The sequence below is a fragment of the Delphinus delphis genome, chromosome 10 (assembly GCF_949987515.2).
Source record: "Delphinus delphis chromosome 10, mDelDel1.2, whole genome shotgun sequence".
Classification (NCBI taxonomy): Eukaryota; Metazoa; Chordata; class Mammalia; order Artiodactyla; family Delphinidae; genus Delphinus; species Delphinus delphis.
The window spans coordinates 56,791,523-56,814,627 of NC_082692.2; the positions used below are offsets into that span (position 1 = coordinate 56,791,523).

General features: G+C 38.9%; 1 protein-coding gene across 1 annotated transcript in view; it reads right to left on the reverse strand.

Moving 5' to 3' along the window:
- The window catches only part of KIF15 (kinesin family member 15), a 74,630-nt gene that overhangs the window by 28,377 nt on the left and 23,148 nt on the right, over positions 1-23,105 (reverse strand). The window contains exons 6-16 of the mRNA XM_060022211.1: positions 22,825-22,922; positions 21,307-21,486; positions 10,527-10,736; positions 8,809-8,934; positions 8,520-8,642; positions 6,442-6,565; positions 5,828-5,904; positions 5,396-5,605; positions 3,899-4,076; positions 1,765-1,906; positions 811-952 (exon numbers count right to left, since the gene is read on the reverse strand). Coding sequence (XP_059878194.1) covers positions 811-952; positions 1,765-1,906; positions 3,899-4,076; positions 5,396-5,605; positions 5,828-5,904; positions 6,442-6,565; positions 8,520-8,642; positions 8,809-8,934; positions 10,527-10,736; positions 21,307-21,486; positions 22,825-22,922 — 1,610 coding nt within the window. The remainder of the gene's footprint in view (positions 1-810; positions 953-1,764; positions 1,907-3,898; positions 4,077-5,395; positions 5,606-5,827; positions 5,905-6,441; positions 6,566-8,519; positions 8,643-8,808; positions 8,935-10,526; positions 10,737-21,306; positions 21,487-22,824; positions 22,923-23,105) is intronic.

Genomic DNA, 23,105 nt, shown 5'->3' on the forward strand with positions numbered 1-23,105 from the left:
TACCGCAAAGAAAAAAAAAAAAAAATTCCAGTCATGTGATTACCTATTCAAACAAATAAAATTACTTTGAAAAGCAGTATCCTGTTAAGTGATACAAAAAGCATCACTGATAAAGATAACCATTAGAGATAAACACCTATTATTTTTAAGATGTATAAGGAAAGGGGTTTTTTAAGCCTTCAGAGAATTTGGTCCAAAAGTTAAAATAACCAGGATGAGCAGCATCAGCTTCTTAACCTTTGCCTTCCTTATGTATTCCCCTTCCCTCTCCTCATTCTCAGATGTTCACAGTTTTCTTCTTTCATGAGGGCTATGGTTATTTAGGGGAACCATCCCTTCTATTATTCCCCATGTTACCCTTGATCCTTTAGTGGTCTTTATCTTTAGGATTTCTATTCTTCCACTGCAAGCTTTGAGCACACAACACATTATAGCAACAATTGCCATATACTGAGAGCCATCAGGTGCCAGGAACTTTATTATCTCATTTAATGCTCGAAAAACCTTGTTATTAAGTTGGCCTCGTCTCCAATTCAGAGGCAATAAATGAGGCTCAGAAGTTAGGAAACCCTGCCTAAGGTTACTGACAGATTAGAATTTGAACCCAGGTCTGATTCCAAATGCTGTAATCTTCCCTACACGACCCTGCCACTGGGGGTATAATCAGAACCCTAGGACTAGTATTACCCTGGGGTTAACTGTTGGCAAGGGATTCTATCTGTACCTGGAGATAATCTGTGCAGACTCTCCATTATTAACAAAATGAGACACCACTGACTTAAGGTTGAAGTATTGCTTCAGATTACCTACCTTAAGTGTTTCAGCATGAATTTTATTCAGCTGAGAAACTTCTTGCCGCTTGCAGGCTTTTGTTGCTTCCAAAAGGTTTTCAAGATTAAGGTTCGCTTTTTGCAAAGACTGAAGCTCTGATTCTAATTCCAGCTGCCTTTTCCTAATACATATTATAATATTGAGTGTTTCAGGTAATAAGTAATGTCATACATTTGTAGAGTACTTTACAGTTTATATTCTCACAAAACTTTATAGTTATCTCTTTAAATCAGAGATATTTTCAGATTATTACTGGGATTTTCCAATTGGGTAAAATACAGCTCAGAGATTGATGACTGTTTAAGGTATTCAACTAGCAAATGGTAGCACTCCAATTCAAAAGCCCAAACAATCCACAGTGATCCATATGTAATATGTTATTTTTAAAACAAACATTTCTATATATTTTAGAATAGGATTAATCTTAGTTATAATATGAATGTGGTTTATCTTTGTTTTCTTTTACAAAGAATATCAAGTGAGAATATTAACAGGAAAAATTTAATAAAAAATAAATAACTGCATAGAACTTGAATGTCAAAAAAAAAGAATATTAACAAACCTGTAATTTCTAAAAATCCTGATCTAATTCATAACAGTGGTGATTTAAATTTGCTGGCCAGATAAAGAATTTACAAGTAACTTTAACAGATACTCATCTCAATAGGTATATCCCTTAAAACATCTGTATCATCTAGTTCATTGAATATATTATTAAAGACTAGAAGTTTATGTCAACTGTACCTCAATTTTAAAAAATGAGTAAAGAAAAAGAGCTAGATGCAAGCCCTTTTCCTTCATGTCAAAACAAGTTAGCTGCTATATTAGAATATTTAAGGTAAATGCTCAATTAAATCATCAATGCTAAACACCAAAACAAACCAACACTAAAAGATCAGAAATAGTAAGCATGAATGTGTATTTATACTTTACCTAGTTAGTTCTTTGAATTCTTCATATTCTTGCTTTGAATTATTCAGCTCTGTCTGAACTTGCAGGAGTTGTGCTTTTAACTTCTCAGTGTTTGCTAACGAACATGGCTCTTTCGGAGCTTTAGGAGAGAATCTTTGCTGACCTGATAATAAGGAAACAACCTGGTCTTTGAAAGAGAAAAATAACAGAATACATATTCTAAGTTCTTTGCCAGGTATCAATTTTGAAGCACAAGGAGGAAAAAAGAGAAATCACTGGAAAGTGGACCCTAAAATACAAGAGCCTGTAACTCAAGAGGAGACGTAAGACACAACCCAGTGCATCAAAGAGTATCAGAAGTTGTTTCTGAGAAGCTGTGAAGCCACAGGATGATGGGGCATATTTAAGCCAACACCTTTTCCATTAAGTGAAAAGAGCAAACAATGACTGAAGTATAACACCCACACTGCTGGACAGAGAAACATCACCAATTGAATCTTGCAGGAATTAGTGCCAACGGTCAATGAATTTTTAGCAAAAGAAACAAATAGCAATGGCAGCCAACTGAAAGAACTTGGTATCATCTACCAGGTAGAATATATTAATTTTCAGGGATTGCTTAAAAGGCTGATTTTGTTGAAAAGAGTGCCACTGAGTTTCAGTATGGGAAATAACATGTAAAAATGTTTAGAGAGGGACTTCCCTGGTGGTCCAGTGGTAAAGAATCAGCTTTCCAATGCAGGGGACGTGGGCTCGATCCCTGTCCAGGCAACTAAGATCTCACATGCCGTGGAGCAACTAAGCCCATGCACCACAACTATTGAGCTCGTGCACCTCAATGAGAGCCCGCCTGCCGCAAACTACAGAGAAGCCCACGTGCTCTGGAGCCCACGTGCCACAACTACAGGACCCATGAGCCCTGGAGTCTGTGCACCACAACTAGAGAGAGAAAACCTGCATGCCACAACTAGAGAGAAGACCATGTGCCACAGCTAGACAGAAACCCGAGCAGACTGCACACTGTAATGAAAAGATTCTGCATGCTTCAACAGAGATGCCTCAACAAAGAACCCATGTGCCGCAAGTAAGACCCGACGCAGCCAAAAAAAAATAAGGAAAATAAATTAATAAAATAAATGTTTAAAAAAAAAAGAAAGATTGAAGTAAATACCCAAACTGCTTATTAAAAAAGAAATTGTTTAGAGAATGATGTATGTTTAGAAGATGGTGAGGTCCAGAAATTACCATTAGTATCTTTCAAAGATAGTAAGTTAAGGTACTACTGAGGGCAAAATGGCCAACAAAATACAGAGCATTGTAGGAAAAAATAGTTAATATAGAAAACCTGATTTTAACTTTGCATCTAAAATTGTGGTCTCTCTACAACCCATATTCTGTGAATTTTATTCTTTTGTTAATTCATAACAGAATGGAAGAAGGCTTGGAAAAGGAAATTTAAAAAGTATTTTTTTCCTTTATCATTGCAGTATAAAAAGATTAGAACGATCTCAATTTCAACCTAAAGAGAAACAAAGGCTGAAACAGAGTGTGATAAAAGACCATGAAGATATTCACTCTAAGAATGGAGCAAACATAGACTTTGTTACCAAATCCCAGAGCATTAACACCAATAGCTGCCACGCGTGTAAATCACATCAGTAACTAAACCACTTTTCAGAGAGTAACAGTAAACTTACAGAACTAATGTGGAGCAGAACATACACTGGCAAGCATGACCCGCAACCATGACATCAGGACCAATCACTGTGCTGGCTGGACCGTGAGTCTGATCACTCTGACATCTCTCACACTGTACAGATGTTCCTCAGGTGAATAAATATCTCAACTCTACACTCATTCATGTTGTCATTAGTTAAGTACTTTTCATTTCAAATACTTAAAATAGGAAAACTCCATTTAATAAAAGTGTAAAGTAATATCTGAATCAATCTTTTACCTGTAAGACAGAGATATTCTGAGTATTCCTTTGCTAATGGGTATCTATTAGCCTTCATAAAGAATAAGTATGTATATAAGAAGTTTGTACACCAGGTCTAGAGGCTAAAATGAAAACCCTCAATGCAAGGCAATATTGATGCCCTTTTAAACAGTCCCCTCGCCCCTAGAAGGCATGTTTACAACTATCACGTCTTACTTTTGTCATTTTTCTCTGTGCCAGATACTTCAAAGAAAGCTTTTTCCAGGATTGCGATGGTCTGGGCATCCATTTCGTGGGCTCTTTTCACAGGCTGTGACAATCTCAGTCTTCTGTTCTCCTCCCTGAGGGAATGATTTTCCATAGCATATTTTGCAACTCTGGGGTGGTGCTCTACCTGTCACATGGAAGAATTAGAGACCTACGTATTTACAAACATGACCTTAGTGAACAAGTCTTTCTGAAAGCCAACAGCAAACACTGTGGACGCCGCAGGCACTGCGGGGGTGGGGAGCACTTCAGCTTTTACCATCAGACTGAATATGTGCATATCCTACAACTCTGAACTCTACATTCGGGTCTGGAAACTCGAAACTTCCCCGTCTACCCCTGAAACGTTCACCCAGGCACCTGCGGTGATAAGCACAGGGTGCACATTGTGGCAGGCTCTTCCTGCAAAGTAGACGGCTTGAATTAACACACTGAAAAGAATTAGGAAACTCTCTACTGACCAGGGTGGAATGCCCCCCAAAGACACATTAAATGAAAAGGGCAAGGTACAGAAAAGTGTGTATGCTGTCTTCTGTGCACAAAAGGGATAAAAGTAAAAACATCTATCAATATTAGTTGGAAAATGCAGAAAAACTCTCAAAAGATATCCCCTCTGGTGAGAGATTATCCTGTTTTTTAATTACGTGCCTGTGTCAACTATCCAGATTCTCAGGGAAAAGGAAAAACAACAACACTTCAAAGGGCTCAGCTGTGAAGAGACTACTGGCTCCGATAACCCCAGGTGCCCACTGGGAGGAAGTGTGCTTGGCCTGCTGGGGCTAACTGCCAGGGCAGTGACACCACCACCACATCCTCCCTTCTCCCTTCAAGTTTTACTAGTTTAGAAAAGTGTGTGTGTGGGGGGGGAACATTATGCAATCATACTGTCAGTTGAATTCATTTAAAACACTTTCTTGGGCGGGCTTCCCTGGTGGCGCAGTGGTTGAGAGTCCGCCTGCCGATGCTGGGGACACGGGTTCACGCACCGGTCTGGGCCGCGGAGCGGCTGGGCCCGTGAGCCATGGCCGCTGAGCCTGCGCGTCTGGAGCCTGTGCTCCGCAACGGGAGAGGCCACAACAGTGAGAGGCCCGCGTACCACAAAAAAACAAAAAAACCACTTTCTCGGGCTTCCCTGGTGGCACAGTGGTTGAGAGTCCGCCTACCGGTGCAGGGGACGCGGGTTCGTGCCCCAGTCCGAGAAGATCCCACATGCCGCGGCACGGCTGGGCCCGTGAGCCATGGCCGCTGAGGCTGCGCGTCCGGAGCCTGTGCTCCACAGCGGGAGAGGCCACAGCAGTGAGAGGCCCGCGTACCGCAAGAAAACAAAACAAAAAACACTTTCTCTTGTATTAAACTACAAAAATTTACTGACCAACTTGGTGACTGATTCATACTTGCCTTGAACTTCTTTTAGTTTTACAGTTACTGCGAATGTCATGTACTCACTTGTTCTCGCAGAGTTTGAATCTCATCCCTCAATTCCGACAGCAAAAGATCCTGCTCCTCGGGCAGAAAACTTCCCCGGGATTCCTTGTGGAGCTTCTCCAGGCGCATTATTTGATCCTCTCGGAATTTCACGATCATTTTATTAGATTGAATAAATTTTTCTTTTTTGAGGGTGAGGTCTTCCAATTGGCTAACTTTTTCTACCAAAGACTTAAGAAATTCATAATTTGGTTAAACATAAAAAATAACTGGGCTTCCCTAAATTTTCACAAAACAAGCAATAAACACTAACTTCACATTTAATCTCAAAGGCAAAATTAGGTTTTTCAGTCTTCGTTGTATTTACTTGTGCCATTTATTTCACTCAGAAAAGCTCCTCATAGTGAAAGCCTAAAATATCTTGAATCCCCTTTTACTAATTCAGTTTCCTACCTTCTTTTCCTGTTCAGATTTCTTAAAAAATAACATTGCCTCTCGGAAATACTTCATGTAGTCAGTCTCGTCTTTGCCTGTAACGGGTCCAGTAAGAAAGAAAAGGAAGGAGGAAAAATGTTTTATCTCCCAAATTTTAAGAACAAGAAATGAGCTAAAATAGCCTTTGACTGACTGCTCTCAATTCGTCTTAAAGAATCAGACTCTCATCACCAGATCATGAATTTCAAATTAACCCAGTCTACAAATTACCTATTCTTTGAAGAAAAGTAAGTCTCTCATATCCAATTTAGTAAACATAAAAAGATTACATATGACAGAGTCTTGGAAGTGGATCTAAATGAAATTTACTAGTATCTCTTTTTAGCACTTATTAGGGATAAATTATTCAAAATTATTTCTACTCCCCCTTCCCACATCTCACAGAAATCAGTACCTGTGGTAACTGTGTCTGGTTACAAAGTACCATGTTCCTATGTAGGTGAAATAAACAGGAACAGACACTTGTGGGAAATCTGGGTAGCCTTACTGCGTTGTGCCTGTCACTGGAGGGCTCTCATACTAATACCCACACCTGGATTTCCTCAGGTTAGAGGACACCGCGCTCGTCGTACCTCCGCTCCGAAAGCTTTCTGGTAGTATCTGCCCTGCAGTAAGCTGGGCCAGCTGCTCTTTGAGCCTCTTCACTTCAGCTTGGAGCTGGGTCACATTTCCTTGCGTGTCTTCATTTACCACTGCCTGTTCAAGAATTTTTTTAAAAAGCATTAAAAGAATGCTGAGTCATACAGTCTCGTGTTTATATTTGTTTGTATGATTTGGACTGACGAAGACCAAACAAAACTGCACTTGCATCTCACAGACAGTCCAAAGGCCTCCAAAATCAGTGTGCTGCAGTGCGGAGGGAGCTTCCTTCCCCTCTGCCTTCACACCAAGAGCCAGAGACTCTTTCCCCTCCCCTCCCCAAGCCCCCACTTAGGTCTCTGCTCTGTTGACTAGCCCTGGGCCCTGCTGGGCTGGGTCACCTCTGGGATCAACTTATATTCATCTAACACTGGCTTCTTCCTGAGATAACCCCACCCCATGAAGAGCAAATATCTCCATGAGTGTCACCTCCCCCTGTCTTCACTCCCTAAAGAGGTGTAAGGAACTGCAGGGATGACCTGAGCTCCACTGGCTTGGAAGAAACCACCGTCTCCAGAAAAATCCAACCCTGTATTTCCTAACAGTCTCCTGGAAGGGAGAGTTGGTTTGACAACTCCATTTCTGTTTTATTATCAAACTAAAGGTTGTTTTAAAGAAATGTCTTATTTGAGATGACTTCTAAGAAATTCATAAAGTCTCACAAAACCTAGAGGGTGATAACAAGAGTCAAGAGCCAACCAAATCAAACACCCAATACTCCAGAGTGAGGGAGAAACCTCTGACAGCCCCAAGGTCCCCATGTTCCTGTCTGTAGCTGGGTCTGCCCACTGGGAAGGACTGTTTACCCTTAAACAAATTCCAGACATCCGAGCCACTTTCCCTTGGTAGGCTGCAGCAGAGGACTCACCACTGGCAGGGACTAGTATAAGGCTCCTGGTTTTGTTATTTCATGTGTTAAGAAGCCATTTCTAGTTATTTTTGATTCTTATGGACAGCCTCATTAAAAGGCATTCCTATACACTGTGACATCACTGTCACATCGGTGACATAATTCTAATTATCCCTGCAGTTCTCCACTCTCCAAAATCTTCTAGTAAGTCCCAAGAGATAGGGTCAGGAAGCTCTAATGATTTTCCTCCTCATATTACAAATATCCCACAGGGGGTTCATACTCCAATAAAATGAATGAATAACCAGACCTATACTCTTCTGCCTTACCCAAGGGAAGAGGCAACATGGACCTCTTTGCTTTTACCATGATAAGATCACCAGGGAGTCTATTTTGGGAGGTAACAATGACCACTTTCTCCTTTGAAAGAGAGAGGAAATTAATTTGCCAATTTATGCCCTTTGATTCTTTTGTCTAGAACCAAAGAGCCCTCCAACCTCTCCAAAGCAAGTGGGGAACTCCTTGGTCTTTTGACAGTCTGTACCAGGGGTTGGCGAAGTGCTGCTTGAACACAGCCATGCCCATATGTTTACGTATCATCTATAGCTGCTTTCTCACTACAAAGGCAGAGCTGAGTGGTTGGGACAGAGACCATATGGTCCAAGAAGCCGAAATTATTTACCTCTTGGGCCCTTTACAGGAAGTTTTCTGACCACTGGTGTACACAAGTATCAAGGAAACTTCTTGTATATAAAGAAAAATGAGGAATCCTTAGAGTTACAGACAACTTGAAAGACAAAGTTGGTCAATAGCATCAAATTACCTTCATAGCGGATCCTCCTGCTCCCAGCACCCAGCTCCGATAGCGTGGTTTAGGTAAATAAATTTAGTCTCCAGCCCAATTACAAAAGAAAAACTTTGCCTTCCCTTCAGAGAAAACTAGCCAAACAATAATGACCACAAGACCTATTCTAGTCTCAAATTACATGAGCGATATAGAAGGCTCGGAAAGATAAAATAGAAACGCTGCTTAGAGTTAGGCTTTCGCAACAGAGAAATACAATAACTAAAAGCTAATGTTAATATGAGGGCAATCACAAAAGTGAGATACTGCAAGCTTAAATAGTCTTCTAATTTACTTAAGCATACTCAGTATTTTACCTTATTTTTAATCAGCTTGGCTCTTTGGGCAAAATTAAGCGTTGATAGGGTTTCCCCAAAACACCTAGATCCAGGATGAACGTTTGCAATTATGGCTGTTTTGGCATTACCTCCAAGGGAATCCTGTTTAATGATATGAATGGTACAAATTTTCAGGGGAGAAACCACAAGATGTTTTTTAAGCAAAGAAAATGTATACTATTAGCACCAAGGCTGAGAGATTATCCGACTACCAACCATAGCGAGCATAACCAAAACAGGGGCCCAGGAACCCAATGATCTACTTTACCCGGAGTAAGAAGGTAAGTTTGGAGTCTCTGTAGCAAACGTGTCTCTGTTTTCCATTACCCACATCGACAAGCGCAGTAATCACCTGCCCCAGGCAGCTCAACGATCGGTTTATGTTACCTGCTTCCTAGGGCGTTTGGGAAAAAGAACAAAAAATTGAGGTGCACTGGTGTCTTTTTAGTATTTTGAATTAAAATATACCTAGCAGAGTGGCAATTTTGAATGGAAAGGCAAGACAGGGACAATATTAGTTAAGGTAACTAACTTCTCAGCAAAAAGATGTCCTCAACTGTCCACTAACCTTTTCCTATTCAAAGCACACACTGCAATTTTAGTACTATTCAAATACAAACACAAAAATCACGTGAAGGAAAAAAATATCAATGTCACCTCATAATTGTAATAGTTTTAAACTGACCTATAGGTAGGGATAAAATCTAGAAGAGAACAGAGGAAAAAAAGTTGCAGTGCATTAATAGGCATATTTTTCAATCCTTTTATGTTAAAATGTTTGCTACGTTATAAGGGTATGGAAACTAATAACCCACTCCCATGTCCCACAAAGCCACCAATGAACATATTACAAGAGAACATTCAGTCTAATTCTACAACGTAATGTATAATAAAACCCCTTTAAAAGACTGGTTTCAGGAGAAAAGAAAAATGTTTGGGTTAAACGTGTTACACTGGATTTTTACCGTAGGGAGCATATTTCGGTAACTGGGTCTGCAGAAGTGGGAGAATAGAAAAAAAGAGAGGAGGAATAGAAATTATTAAGCAAGATGTGATGAGTTCGGAGTTGCCACTATCTGTTACCATTCAGAAAGGTGGTTTAGGGTCACAGTTGACAGCCCTGTCTGTGGAGCTGGATTACCATTTGAATCTCAGCGACTCTTAGCCATGTACCCCTGGAAAATTTCCTCCAGTTTCTTCAAAATAGAAAGGATAATAGGATCACTTCCCAGAGTTGTTGGGACGGTTAAATAGCTAATATATGTAAAGCATTTAGAATGGGTCCAGCATATGTCCTATTTTGAACTTATGCTATTTTTCTTTGCTTCATGTCCCCATAGAAACACGAATGTGAGACAGACTGAAACTGCCTGAGAGCTCAAGCGGCTCAAACCCTCACTTTTAAGGCAAACAAGACCCTCTCCTCTACCATTTCTGACTCTTCTCCCCCCCTCGCCCTTATATATTCTAAACTGTAGAATCCACACACATTTTATTTATTTATTTATTTTGTCCGCAGGGCATGTGGGATCTTAGTTCCCTGACCAAGGATTGAACCTGTGTCCCTTGCATTGGAAGAGCGAAATCCTAACCACTGGACCGCCACACACATTTTATTGACAGTACATATTACCATACATATACATATACACATTAGCAATACATATTAGCAAGAACTTCTGGTAATACCTTAGCCTAGAACGAGGTCCTTAACCCTTAACTCAAGAACTACTTTGCCATGCTTCCCCCAAGCAGGCCATGTCACACCCTTCTTCCCCTGACCCCTGCTACCACTCATAATATCACCCCTTTTGGCACGAATTCAAATACTCTTGCTACTGACACTTGTCACATCCCATGTATGTTTACTGTCCCTACCCCACAACAAAAATTTCTTAACCCTTTGTAGCCCTCAAAACACTTAGCTTGGTATTGACTTCTAGTAATAATTCAGTCAAGAATTGAAGACCATAATTCCATTCTTACCTTCAATCTCATCCCTTCTGCATGGGTATCTTTTTGCCTTTCAGATCCTGCTAAATCCACCAGATTGAGAAGGGAGGTCCGTATGTTCACAGTTTCATGGCTTTTCTCCATCGACTCTATTGTAATTGTAAAGACTGCATGAGACCTAGAGGATTCTCTATTCATTGATGTTGATGCCACACGTCTGTTTCTCCACCCTCCAGACAACACCTAGGCAAAAGGAAAATACGTTATCACGACTTCCAAGTGGTCACAACAGCCACGAACATCAGTAGGAAATTTGCAAAGAGTGGTGAGAGACTATCTAATGAGGAATACACTCAAATTATTTTCCTTTCCCTTTCCTTTTTTGATTCTTCTCCATGTCATGAAAGAAAACAAGCAGGAAATCAGAAGGCATAGGATCTAGAATGGGTTTTGCCATTTCTCTATTTGTATTAACTCAATGCAAATTGCAAAATCTCTCTGAACCCTCTTCTTTACCGAGACTATGAGAAAGCTAGATAAAATAAGTGTTAAAATTACCTTCAAGCCCAAAGTTTTATTAGCTCTTTTGGTCTACAAAGTATTTGTTTTCCCTCCCTATTCCCTGTGGCAAGCAGATACATGAAGGTTCAGACTGCAGACTCTAGAATAGGATGAACATGAGTTCAACTCTTGGCTCCACTATCTACCAGCTGTGTGGTCTGGGGGCCAGCTGACCTTTTCAAGGCTCAGTCCCATATTTGTATAATGGGAATATGGGTACCTACCTCACAGGGCAGAACATCTCAAACTGTAATATGAATGCTAATCAGCTAGGATCTGGTTAAATTTCAGATTCTGACTCAGCAGACGTGAGGTAGAGACTGAGATCCTGCATTTCTAACAACCTCCTATGTGACACCCATAGTCTGAGAACTACATTCTTGAGTGGCATGGTCATAATATGTATTGGATAAAATGAAGAAATCAGTAGCTTATCTCAAAAAGTAGATAAAAAATTAAATGAAATAACGTATACAAAAGAAGTTAGCACAGGGCTTAGCACATACACTCAATAAATGGAGCTGTTATAACCCTCTCTATTAACCAGCCATAGCATAAAAATGAAATTGTTTATATCTTTATTTTTTTGGTTAGTAGTTCATGCTTCCTTTTCACAACACTAAATACTGTATATTAAATAGTAGATAATGATACATTCATACAGCTGCAAAGAGAAAGAGAGAGAGATCCTCAAACATGGGACAAATTTCAAAATACTATTAGCTTAAAAAAGCAAGTGCAGGGCTTCCCTGGTGGTGCCGTGGTTAAGAATCCGCCTGCCAATGACGGGGACACGGATTCGAACCCTGGTCCGGGAAGATCCCACATGCCGCGGAGCAACTAAGCATGTGTGCCACAACTACTGAGCCTGCACTCTAGAGCCCGCGAGCCACAACTACTGAGCCCATGTGCAACAACTACTGAAGCCCACGTGTCTAGAGCCCGTGATCTGCAACAAGAGAAGCCACTGCAATGAGGAGGCTGTGCACCTCAAGTAGCCCCTACTCGCCTCAACTAGAGAGGGCCCATGCACAGCAACTAAGACCCAACACAGCCAAAAATAAATAAATAAATTTATAAAAATAAAAATAAAAATTTTAAAAAAGCAAGTGTAAAAGTGTAAAATATGCTATCATTTGTGCAATATAAGGTGAAAAAGCAAATACAAGTCTGCTTATTTAAATACTTATGCAAAGGCCAAATACAAACAAAAATCAAAAACAAAACACAGAACTATTTGGTGAATACTCATGGATTGGAAGACAAAATATTGTTAAGATATTAATTCTCCCAAATTGATCGACAGATTCAACCCAATCCCACTCAAAAATCCCAGCAGTCTTTTCTGTAGAAACTAACAAAGTAAATCTGAGTATATGAAAATGCAAAGGACTAAAGAATAGCCAAACTAATTGTTAAGAAATTAGAGAACTTACTCTACCTGATCTCAAGACGTACTTCTCAGCAATAACAATACAGGCCTAACTCATTTTATTGTGCTTTGCAGATATTATGTTTTTTACAAATTGAAGGTTTGTGGCAACCCTGTGTCAAGCAAGGCTGACTCTCTTGTTAGGGGATAATGTAGCTGGTGACTAAGTTGAAGCCAATGCTCAGTTACCATTCTAAAATTCCTAGCGCCTTAAGAATTATGCTAAATCTACTCTGCCTATGCTCTATAACTGGAACAACAAAGCCTGGATGACAGCACATCTGTTTACAACATGGTTTACTGAATATTTTAAGGTCACTGTTGAGACCTATTGCTCAGAAAAAAAAATTCCTTTGAAAATAGTATTGCTCATTGACAATATACCTGGTCACCCAAGGGCTCTGGTGGAGATGTACAACAAGGTGAATGTTGTTTTCATGGCTGCTAATACAACATCCATTCTGCAGCCCATGGATCAAGGAGTCATTTTGACTTTCAAATCTTATTATCGAAGAAATATACTTCATAAGACTAAAGCTGCCATGGATAGTGATTCCTCTCATGGATCTGAGGAAAGTCAACTAAAACTTCCTAGAAAGGATTCACCACTCTAGATGCCATAAAGAACATTCACGACTCGTGGCAAGAGGACAAAATATCAACATTAACAGGACTTTGGAAGAAGCTGATTCCAACCCTCACGGGTGATTTTGAGGGGTCCAAGACCAGTGGAGGAAATAACACAGATGTGGTAGGAATAGCAAGAGAAGTAGAATTAGAAGTGGAGCCTGAAGATGTGACTGAACTGCTGCAATCTCCTGATAAAACAGATGAGAGGTTGCTTCTTATGGATGAGCAAAGAGAGTGGTTACTTGAAATGGAATCTACTCCTGGCGAAGATGCTGTGAAGATTGTTGAAAAGACAACAGAGGATTTAGAATATTATATAAACGTAGTTGATAAAGCGGGGCAAGGTTTGAGAGGACTGACTCCAATTTTGAAAGAAGTTCCACTATGGGTAAAATGGTACCAAACAGCTGCAGAGAAATCATTCATGACAGTAAGAGTCCCCTGATGCAGCAAACTTCATTGTTGTCTTAAGAAATTGCAACATCCATTCCAACCTTCAGCAACCACCATCCCTATCCGTCAGCAGCCATCACCACTGAGGAAAGACCTTCCAGCAGCAAAAAGATTATGATTCACTAAAGGCTCAGAGGATGGTTAGCATTTTTTAACAATAAAATATTTTTAAATTAAGGTATATACATTGTTTTTTTAGACATAATGCTATTGCACACTTAATAAGCTACAGAAGAGCGCTTTTATATGCACTGAGAAACCAAAACATTCATGTGACTCACTTTATTGCAATATTTGCTTTATTGTCGGGGGGAGACCAAACCTATGATATCCTCAGGTTTGCCTAATATCGAGCAACAATATCAATATCAAGACAGTTGTGTATTGGTAACTGATTCAGACACATAGATCAATGAAACAGAATACAGTCAGATATAAACCCATACACGTACGGTCAATTGATTTTCTTTAAAGGTGCAAAGGCAACCAAATGAGAAAATTTTTTTTAAACAAATGGTGCTGCATACGGGATCAAAACCAAAAAGGCAACCCAAGAGTGAACTCTGATGTCAACTATGGGCTTTGGGTGATTACGATATGTCAATGTAAGTTCATCAATTGAACCAGTTTAGTGGGGAATGTTTAAAACGGGGAAGGCTACCCATTTGGGGGAGCACGGGATATATGAGAAATCACTGTACATTCCCCTCACTTTTGCTGTTAACCTAAAATTGCTCATCTTAAAAAGAAGCAAGAGGGACTTCCCTGGTGGTCCAGTGGTGAAGACTCCACACTCCCAATGCATGGGGCCCAGGTTCGATCCCTGGTTGGGGAACTAGATCCCACATGCTGCAACTAAGGGTTCACATGCCGCAGCTAAAGATCCTGCATATTGCAACTAAGACCCGACGCAGCCAAATAAATAAATAAATATTTTTTAAAAAGAAAGGAAGAAAGGGGAAAGAGCATTGAATAAAACAGAACACAAAACACTAAGAAAGATAGTAGAAACCAGTCCAACAATATCAACAATCATACTTATGTAAAGATAGGTAAGATGCTGTCAAAAAAAAATTTTTTTTTTTAAAGCAAGATATAACTACGTGGTTTTTCTTGTAGAAAAACTTAAAACATTAAAACACAGAGGACTGATGGGAAAACATATACCGGGCAAATAACTAATCAAAAGAATGCTGAATGGTATGTCAATATCAGACAAAATAAATTTTTAAGGCAAAATATGTTAATAGAAAACTGTGCTAATAATAGAAAACTAGGGACTTCTCTGGTGGCGCAGTGGAAAAGAATCCGCCTGCTGGCTTCCCTGGTGGCGCAGTGGTTGGGGGTCCGCCTGCCGATGCGGGGGCGCAGGTTCGTGCCCCGGTCCGGGATGGTCCCACATGCCGCGGAGTGTCTGGGCCCGTGAGCCATGGCCGCTGGGCCTGCGCGTCCAGAGCCTGTGCTCCGCAGCGGGAGAGGCCACGGCAGTGAGAGGTCCGCGTACCGTAAAAAAAAAAAAAAGATAAAAAGAATCTGCCTGCCAATGCAGGGGACACGGGTTCAAGCCCTGGTCCGGGAAGATCCCACATGCCACGGAACAACTAAGCCCATGTGCCACAACTACTGAGCCTGCACTCTAGAGCCTCCATGCCACAACTACTGAGCCCATGCACCTTGAGCCCATGCTCCACAACAAGCGAAGCCACTGAAATGAGAAGCCTGCGCACCGCAACGAAGAGTAGCTTCCATTCTCCACAACTAGAGAAAGCCCGCAAAAAGCAATAAAGACCCAACGCTGCCAAAAATAAAAAAAAAAAAAAATAGAAAACTGTGTTAATATAAATACAAAACTACGAATTCAAATCAAAGGAAGATATATTAATTCTACTACTTGCATATGCCCCTAATAAAAGTCTATCTCTATATGTATACATATATATTTACGTATATAGACAAAAGTCAAGACAAAACCAACACTTTAGTTGGAGATTAATATATCTCAAGTATTGATAGATTATACAGACAAAAAAATATTTGTAAAAATATAAAACCCTATATCCAAGGATGTACATTCTTCTCAAGCACACCCTTATAAAAGTTGGCCATTGTATTAATCTATAAATAATTTCTCAATAAATCTCAAAGACTAGGAATCACACAAGACCACATTCTCTGATCCCAATGCAATTAACAGTCAACATGAAAAATAAATTTAAATTTCCCATAAATTGGGGAATTTAAAATCACATTTCTAAGTAAATCACGGGTCAAAAAAGAAATTATAATGGAATAATACTTAGATCTATATGACAGTTAAGATATTAAAACTTGTATAAACTTTAAGTAATATTAAGTAAATTTATAGCATTAAATACAAAAAAAAGGCCAAAATGAGCTAAGCATCGAGCTTAAGAAGTTGAAAGGAAAGTAGGATAAACCCAAAGAAAGTAAAAATAAAACATTAAAGAGTAAGGCCATATAAACCATCACAACTATTCAAAAAGAGAACAGAATTGTAGTTACAGCAAAGATTTTTAAAATGAGAATACTAGGAACAGCTTTATGCCAATATATTTGAAAACTCAGAGGAAACTAAAATTTTTCTAGGAACACACAACCTATCAAGACTTCTGACCCAAAATGCCTGCATAGGTCTATTAAAGAATTTTTATTTGTTGTTAAAAATCTTCTTACCAAATAAATAAATAAATAAACAAATAATCAATGTAACTAAACACAAGGCCCAGATGTTTTGGGGATGAGTGCTACATGCTTTTTAAGAACAGGTCATTCTAATCACACATATTTCCAGAAAACACATAAAGGTGGTAATAAAGCAAGACAAGGAAAGTAGGAAAAAGGAAAAATACAAGTTTATCTCAATCTTAAGCCCTGATGAAAAATGATAAACAAAATACTGACAAACCTAATCTAATATTTTATCATGTTAACATGTTAATGAGAAAAACCACGTGATCATCTCAGTAGAGGTAGAAAGAGCATCTGACAAAATTTAACACACATCCTTGATTTTATAAGATAGTTAACAGGGTGGCTGATTATAAAAGCATTCTATTAAAAAACCTGCATTTATATACATAACAGACAACATGTAATTTTTTTTTTTTTTTTCAGTACCGCTGCGGCCTCTTCCGCCGCGGAGCACAGGCTCCGGACGCACAGGCCCAGCAGCCATGGCCCACGGGCCCAGCTGCTCCGCGGCATGTGGGATCCTCCCGGACCGGGGCACAAACCTGCGTCTCTTGCATCGGCAGGCGGACTCTCAACCACTGGGCCACCAGGGAAGCCCGACAACATGTAATTTTAAAAAGAAGTTATCCCCCACCAGAGCAATAAAAAATATAAGGTATATTAGAATAAAGGTAACAAAAAAAAGGTAAGATTTTTATGGTGAAAATTATTGTAATGTAAGACATTAAAGACCCAATTAAATGAAGAGACATACCATGTTCATGTATGAACTCTATTGTAACTGGTCTCTAACTGCAATGCAATTCTAATCAAAATCTCAACATTATGTTTTGAATGTGCATATATACATAACCCGGATCACAAGTAAAACCTATCTCTTACTATGAGAGTCACAGTTTAAGATGTTTGAAAAAGATTTGCTGAAGATGGAAGAATAAATTAATGAACCCTGATATATATATATATTTATTTATTTATAAATATTCATATAATGGATTACACAGCAGTGAAAAAAAGGCAACATAGATGAATTTCATGCACTGTGTTGACTTTAAAAAAGTTATAGAAGGCAATATACATAACTCTTTTTAAAACTCAAAAACAGGCAATACTAACATTTTAAGAAATACATACATATGTGATTTAAAAGTAGAAGAAAATGATGACATTCAGCACAGTGCTTATGTTTAGGGAGGAACCAGAGATATGAGATAGAAAGAAGCACACAGGTAGAATGATAATATTGGTGATATTTAACTTTAAATTGTCTAATGGAGTCCTGCAAGTTCATTTTAACATTATGCTTAGTAAGTTATATGCATGTGGCAATACTGTATATGCATCAAATATTACATACAAAAAAATTGTTTAAAATCAACTGGCCAGGTTAGAATCCATACAATGTGAATAGAGGAAGAAAGAGAAAATATGAACAGACCCAATCACAAGCAATGAAATTGAAACCGTGATTAAAAATCTTCCAAAAAACAAAAGTCCAGGACCAGATGGCTTCACAGGTGAATTCTATCAAACATTTAGAGAAGAGCTAACACCCATCCTTCTCAAACTCTTCCAAAAAACTGCAGAGGAAGGAACACTCCCAAACTCATTCTATGAGGCCACCATCATCACCCTGATACCAAAAGCAGACAAAGATACTACAAAAAAAGAAAATTACAGACCAATATCACTGATGAATATAGATGCAAAAATCCTCAACAAAATACTAGCAAAGAGAATCCAACAACACATTAAAAGAATCATACACCATGATCAAGTGGGATTCATCCCAGAGATGCAAGGATTCTTCAATATATGCAAATCAATCAATGTGATACACCGTATTAACAAATTGAAGAATAAAAACCATATGATCATCTCAATAGATGCAGAAAAAGCTTTCAACAAAATTCAACACCCATTTATGATAAAAACCCTCCAGAAAGTAGGCATAGAGGGAACTTACCTCAACATAATAAAGGCCATATATGAAAAACCCACAGCAAACATCATTCTCAATGGTGAAAAACTGAAAGCATTTCCTCTAAGATCAGGAACACGACAAGGATGTCCACTCTCACCACTATTATTCAACATAGTTTTGGAAGTCCTAGCCATGGCAATCAGAGAAGAAAAAGAAATAAAAGGAATACAAATTGGAAAAGAACTGAAACTGTCACTGCTTGCAGATGACATGATACTGTACATAGAGAATCCTAAAGATGCCACCAGAAAACTACTAGAGCTAATCAATGAATTTGGTAAAGTTGCAGGATACAAAATTAATGCACAGAAATCTCTGGCATTCCTATACACTAATGGTGAAAAATCTGAAAGAGAAATTAAGGAAACACTTCCATTTACCATTGCAACAGAAAGAATAAAATACCTAGGAATAAACCTACCTAGGGAGACAAAAGACCTGTATGCAGAAAACTATAACACACTGATGAAAGAAATTAAAGATGGAGAGATATACCATGTTCTTGGATTGGAAGAATCAATACTGTGAAAATGACTATACTGCCCAAAGCAATCTACAGATTGAATGAAATCCCTACCAAATTACCAATGGTATTTTTTACAGAACTAGAACAAAAAATCTTAAAATCTGTATGGAGACACAAAAGACCCCGAAGAGCCAAAGCAGTCTTGAGGGAAAAAATTGGAGCTGGAGGAATCAGACTCCCTGACTTCAGATTATACTACAAAGCTAATCAAGACAATATGGTATTGGCACAAAAACAAAAATATAGATAAATGGAACAAGACAGAAAGCCCAGAGATAAACCCACACACCTATGGTCAACTAATCTATGACAAAAGAGGCAAGGATATACAATGGAGAAAAGACAGTCTCTTCAATAAGTGGTGCTGGGAAAACTGGACAGCTACATGTAAAAGAATGAAATTAGAACACTCCCTAATACCATACATAAAAATAAACTCAAAATGGATTAAAAAAAAAAAAAAAATGGATTAGAGACCTAAATGTAAGACTGGACACTATAAAACTCTTAGAGGAAAATATAGGAAGAATGCTCTTTGACATAAATCACAGCAAGATCTTTTTTGATCCACCTCCTAGAGTAATGGAAATAAAAACAAAAATAAACAAATGGGACCTAATGAAACTTCAAAGCTTTTGCAAAGCAAAGGAAACTACAAGTAAGACGAAAAGAGAACCCTCAGAAAGGGAGAAAATATTTGCAAACAAATCAATGGACAAAGGATTAATCTCCAAAATATATAAACAGCTCATGCAGCTCATTATTAAAAAAACAAACAACTCAATCCAAAAATGGGCAGAAGACCTAAATAGACATTTCTCCAAAGAAGACATACAGATGGCCAAGAAATACATGAGAAGCTGCTCAACATCACTAATTATTAGAGAAATGCAAAACAAAACTACAATGAGTTATCACCTCATACCAGTTAGAATGGGCATCATCAGAAAATCTACAAACAACAAATGCTGGAGAGGGTGTGGAGAAAAGGGAACCCTATTGCACTGTTGGTGGGAATGTAAATTGATACAGCCACTATGGAGAACAGTATGGAGGTTCCTTAAAAAACTAAAAATAGAATTACCATATGACCCAGCAATCCCACTACTGGGCATATACCCAGAGAAAACCATAATTCAAAAAGACACATGCACCCCAATGTTCATTGCAGCACTATCTACAATAGCCAGGTCATGGAAGCAACCTAAATGCCCATCGACAGACAATAGATAAAAAAGATGTGTCACGTGTATACAATGGAATATTACTCAGTCATAAAAAGGAATGAAATTGGGTCATTTGTAGAGACGTGGATTGATCTAGAGACTGTCATACAGGGTGAAGTCAGAAAGAGAAAAACAAATATTATATATTAACGCATATATGTGGAACCTAGAAAAATGGTACAGATGAACCAGTTTGCAGGGCAGAAATAGAGACACAAATGTAGAGAACAAACGTATGGACACCAAGGTGGGGGAAGTGGTGGGGTGTGTGTGTGTGTGTGTGGTGGTGTGACAAATTGGGAGATTGGGATTGACATATATACACTAATATGTATAAAATGGATAACTAATAAGAACCTGCTGTATAAAAAAATAAATTTAAAAAAATTCAAAAAAAAAAATGTGAATAGAATATTTTTCAAATTCCTGTCAAAAGGTTTCTTTGTCCTGAGCTGAATGGCCAAAAGAGGTTGCCTTTTGACACCTAACAAATAATAAACAAGGGTGGAAAATAGAGAGCAGAGCCAGCTGGTTTGAAGGGCAGAGATCCCAGGAGCTCTTCAAAAGGGCAACTCCAGGCTTCCCTGGTGGCGCAGTGGTTAAGAATCTGCCTGCCAATGCAGGGGACACAGGTTCGAGCCCTGGTCCGGGAAGATCCCACATGCCGCGGAGCAGCTAAGCCCATGCGCCACAGCTACTGAGCCCATGTGCCACAACTACTGAGCCAGCATGCCACAACTACTGAAGCCCGTGTGCCTAGAGCCCATGCTCCGCAACGAGAAGCCACCGCAATGAGAAGCCCGCGCACCGCAACAAAGAGTAGCCCCACTCGCCACAACTAGAGAAAGCCCGTGCGCAGCAACGAAGACCCAATACAGCCAAAATAAAATAAATAAAATAAATAAATAAATAATAATAAAATAAAACTGTAACTCTATATCCTTTAAAGAAACCCTCCCCAAAAAAAGGGCAGCTCCCAGGAGGAACAACTAAAGGGATATGGTCACTAACAAACTGTCCCCCATTGACATGTAAGGTGGTTTTTAGGAGTCTATGACCGGAATGAACAACACCAAAATAACACAAAATCAGGGGTCAAACTTCTATTTTAACTAAGGGGAAATTTATAAAACAGTGTCATATCCTTCTTTCATTTCTTCTCATGAACATTCTGGTTATGGCTTCACAAAACATTTTTAGTAACTCAACTCTTGCTCTTTTTTTGAGATCAAGGTGCTCGTCACAGCATGCTATGTTGCCTACGAATCAAATTGCTCAAGGCAGGGTACCTGATAGGCTTCAGCAGCTGAGGTCACCACGTGCTCCACAGCACCAACAACGAAGACTCCCTTCTTAATATGCTCCCTTAAGTACAGTCCAGCCGATGCAGAGTCCAGGAGGTCATAGATCTGCTCGTTGTAGATTTCAATAAAGGAACACTTACAAAGAAAACTCTTTCCAGCTCCAGCCTGTAAAAGAGAAGCCTGGTGTAGCTATGTTCTTTTCATGAGTTCATCCTTACCTTTCATGAGCATTCATCTTTCACTCACTTCACAACATATAAAATTCCTACAACATTATCCTTTACACAATACAGGACACTTAAAAGTCAGGTTTAAAATACAGATTAGTAGTTTCAGCACATCAGTACACTTTAAAGTGGCATCGAACTGTGGTCCCAGGAGCCCTTAAGGTTCCCACCAGTGCCTCAGAACAAAGACAGGGAGGTGGCACTTGAGCATTCCAAATAGGCAATTCCATTTTTTGTTTAATTGAGGTATAATTGATATACAGCATTATACTAGTTTCAGGTGTATAACATAATGATTTGATATTTGTATATATTGCAAAATGATCACAATAAGTCTAGTTAACGTCCATCGCCATACACAGTTACATAATTTTTTTCCCTTGTGATGAAAATAGCAATTCCATTTTCACCTGTCTTATATATGAATCAAGTGTTATATTCCTCAAACGACTGAAAACAATGTATTTTAAAAGTCTCTCTTTAAAAAAATAAACAAATAAAAGTTTTCTTTAAAAAGCCTCGCTATAGGATTTTTAACCACAGAAATGCACGTCACTAAACTTACTTCACTGGCACATAATATGTGTGTCTAACTGCAATGGTCAGGCATAGTTTCTGCAAAGGAGTAAGGGGTAAACCAATGCTATATATCAGACTCCTTGGCACATAGGTAATAGAACATAAAACACTAATGGCTCTTAAGCCTGGAATTCCCTAAGCTAAAGACGCAGAACCAACAGAATGACCCAATCTGGGAGCCAATGGAAAATGGAAGGCCACATCGCTAGGATGATGGAGCCACACCACATGTGAAGCAAGGAGAGCATAGTCAGGTGGTAGCAGGTGCTGCAAAGGAGGTACAGATGGGCCCATTACTAGTGGCTGTCATGAAGATGTAGGGACAGCTGCAGTCAACTGTGAGCCTAGGCGCAGGTAGGTGATGGAGCTTAATGAATTTGTTTTCCTCAGTTAAGATTTTCTTTACACTTTCTCTCTTGTAAAATCGGAGAGCCTAAGAAGCACTACATTCTTCTTTCTTTCAATGTGGGTTCATGGATGATGCATGTTTTATAGACTAAAAACTTTTAGAAAATAATAAACTCAGAATCCTTAATTTAATCTTAAGAATTGAAAGATTTTTTTTTTATGATTCTAGCCTATCCACACTGTAGACTCCCAGTGATGCCCCTCCATGTATCACGAGCTAATTATTGGTAGTTAGCTACTCAAAACTAGGTAGTTCATTGAATCGCTTTATTTTTACAATAAGTTTTACCTTCTCTTTTTCACGTTCAATTAAGGAAAACAAATATTCAAAACTTCGTGGAATTACTCCTCTCAGGTTATGAGAAAAATGATCAGATTCAGATGGTCCTAAAGAAAAATGTAAAAAAATATATATATAGCTGTTCATTTTTATTCGTTAACGGGAGTCTTTCAAAACAGCAACACTGAAAGGCAATTCATATAGAAAAGACAAACTGTATAATCAGTTTCTTTCAGGCCCCAAACAAGATAAATCGTGGTCTGTAACAGATGGCATAATAGAACCTGCCT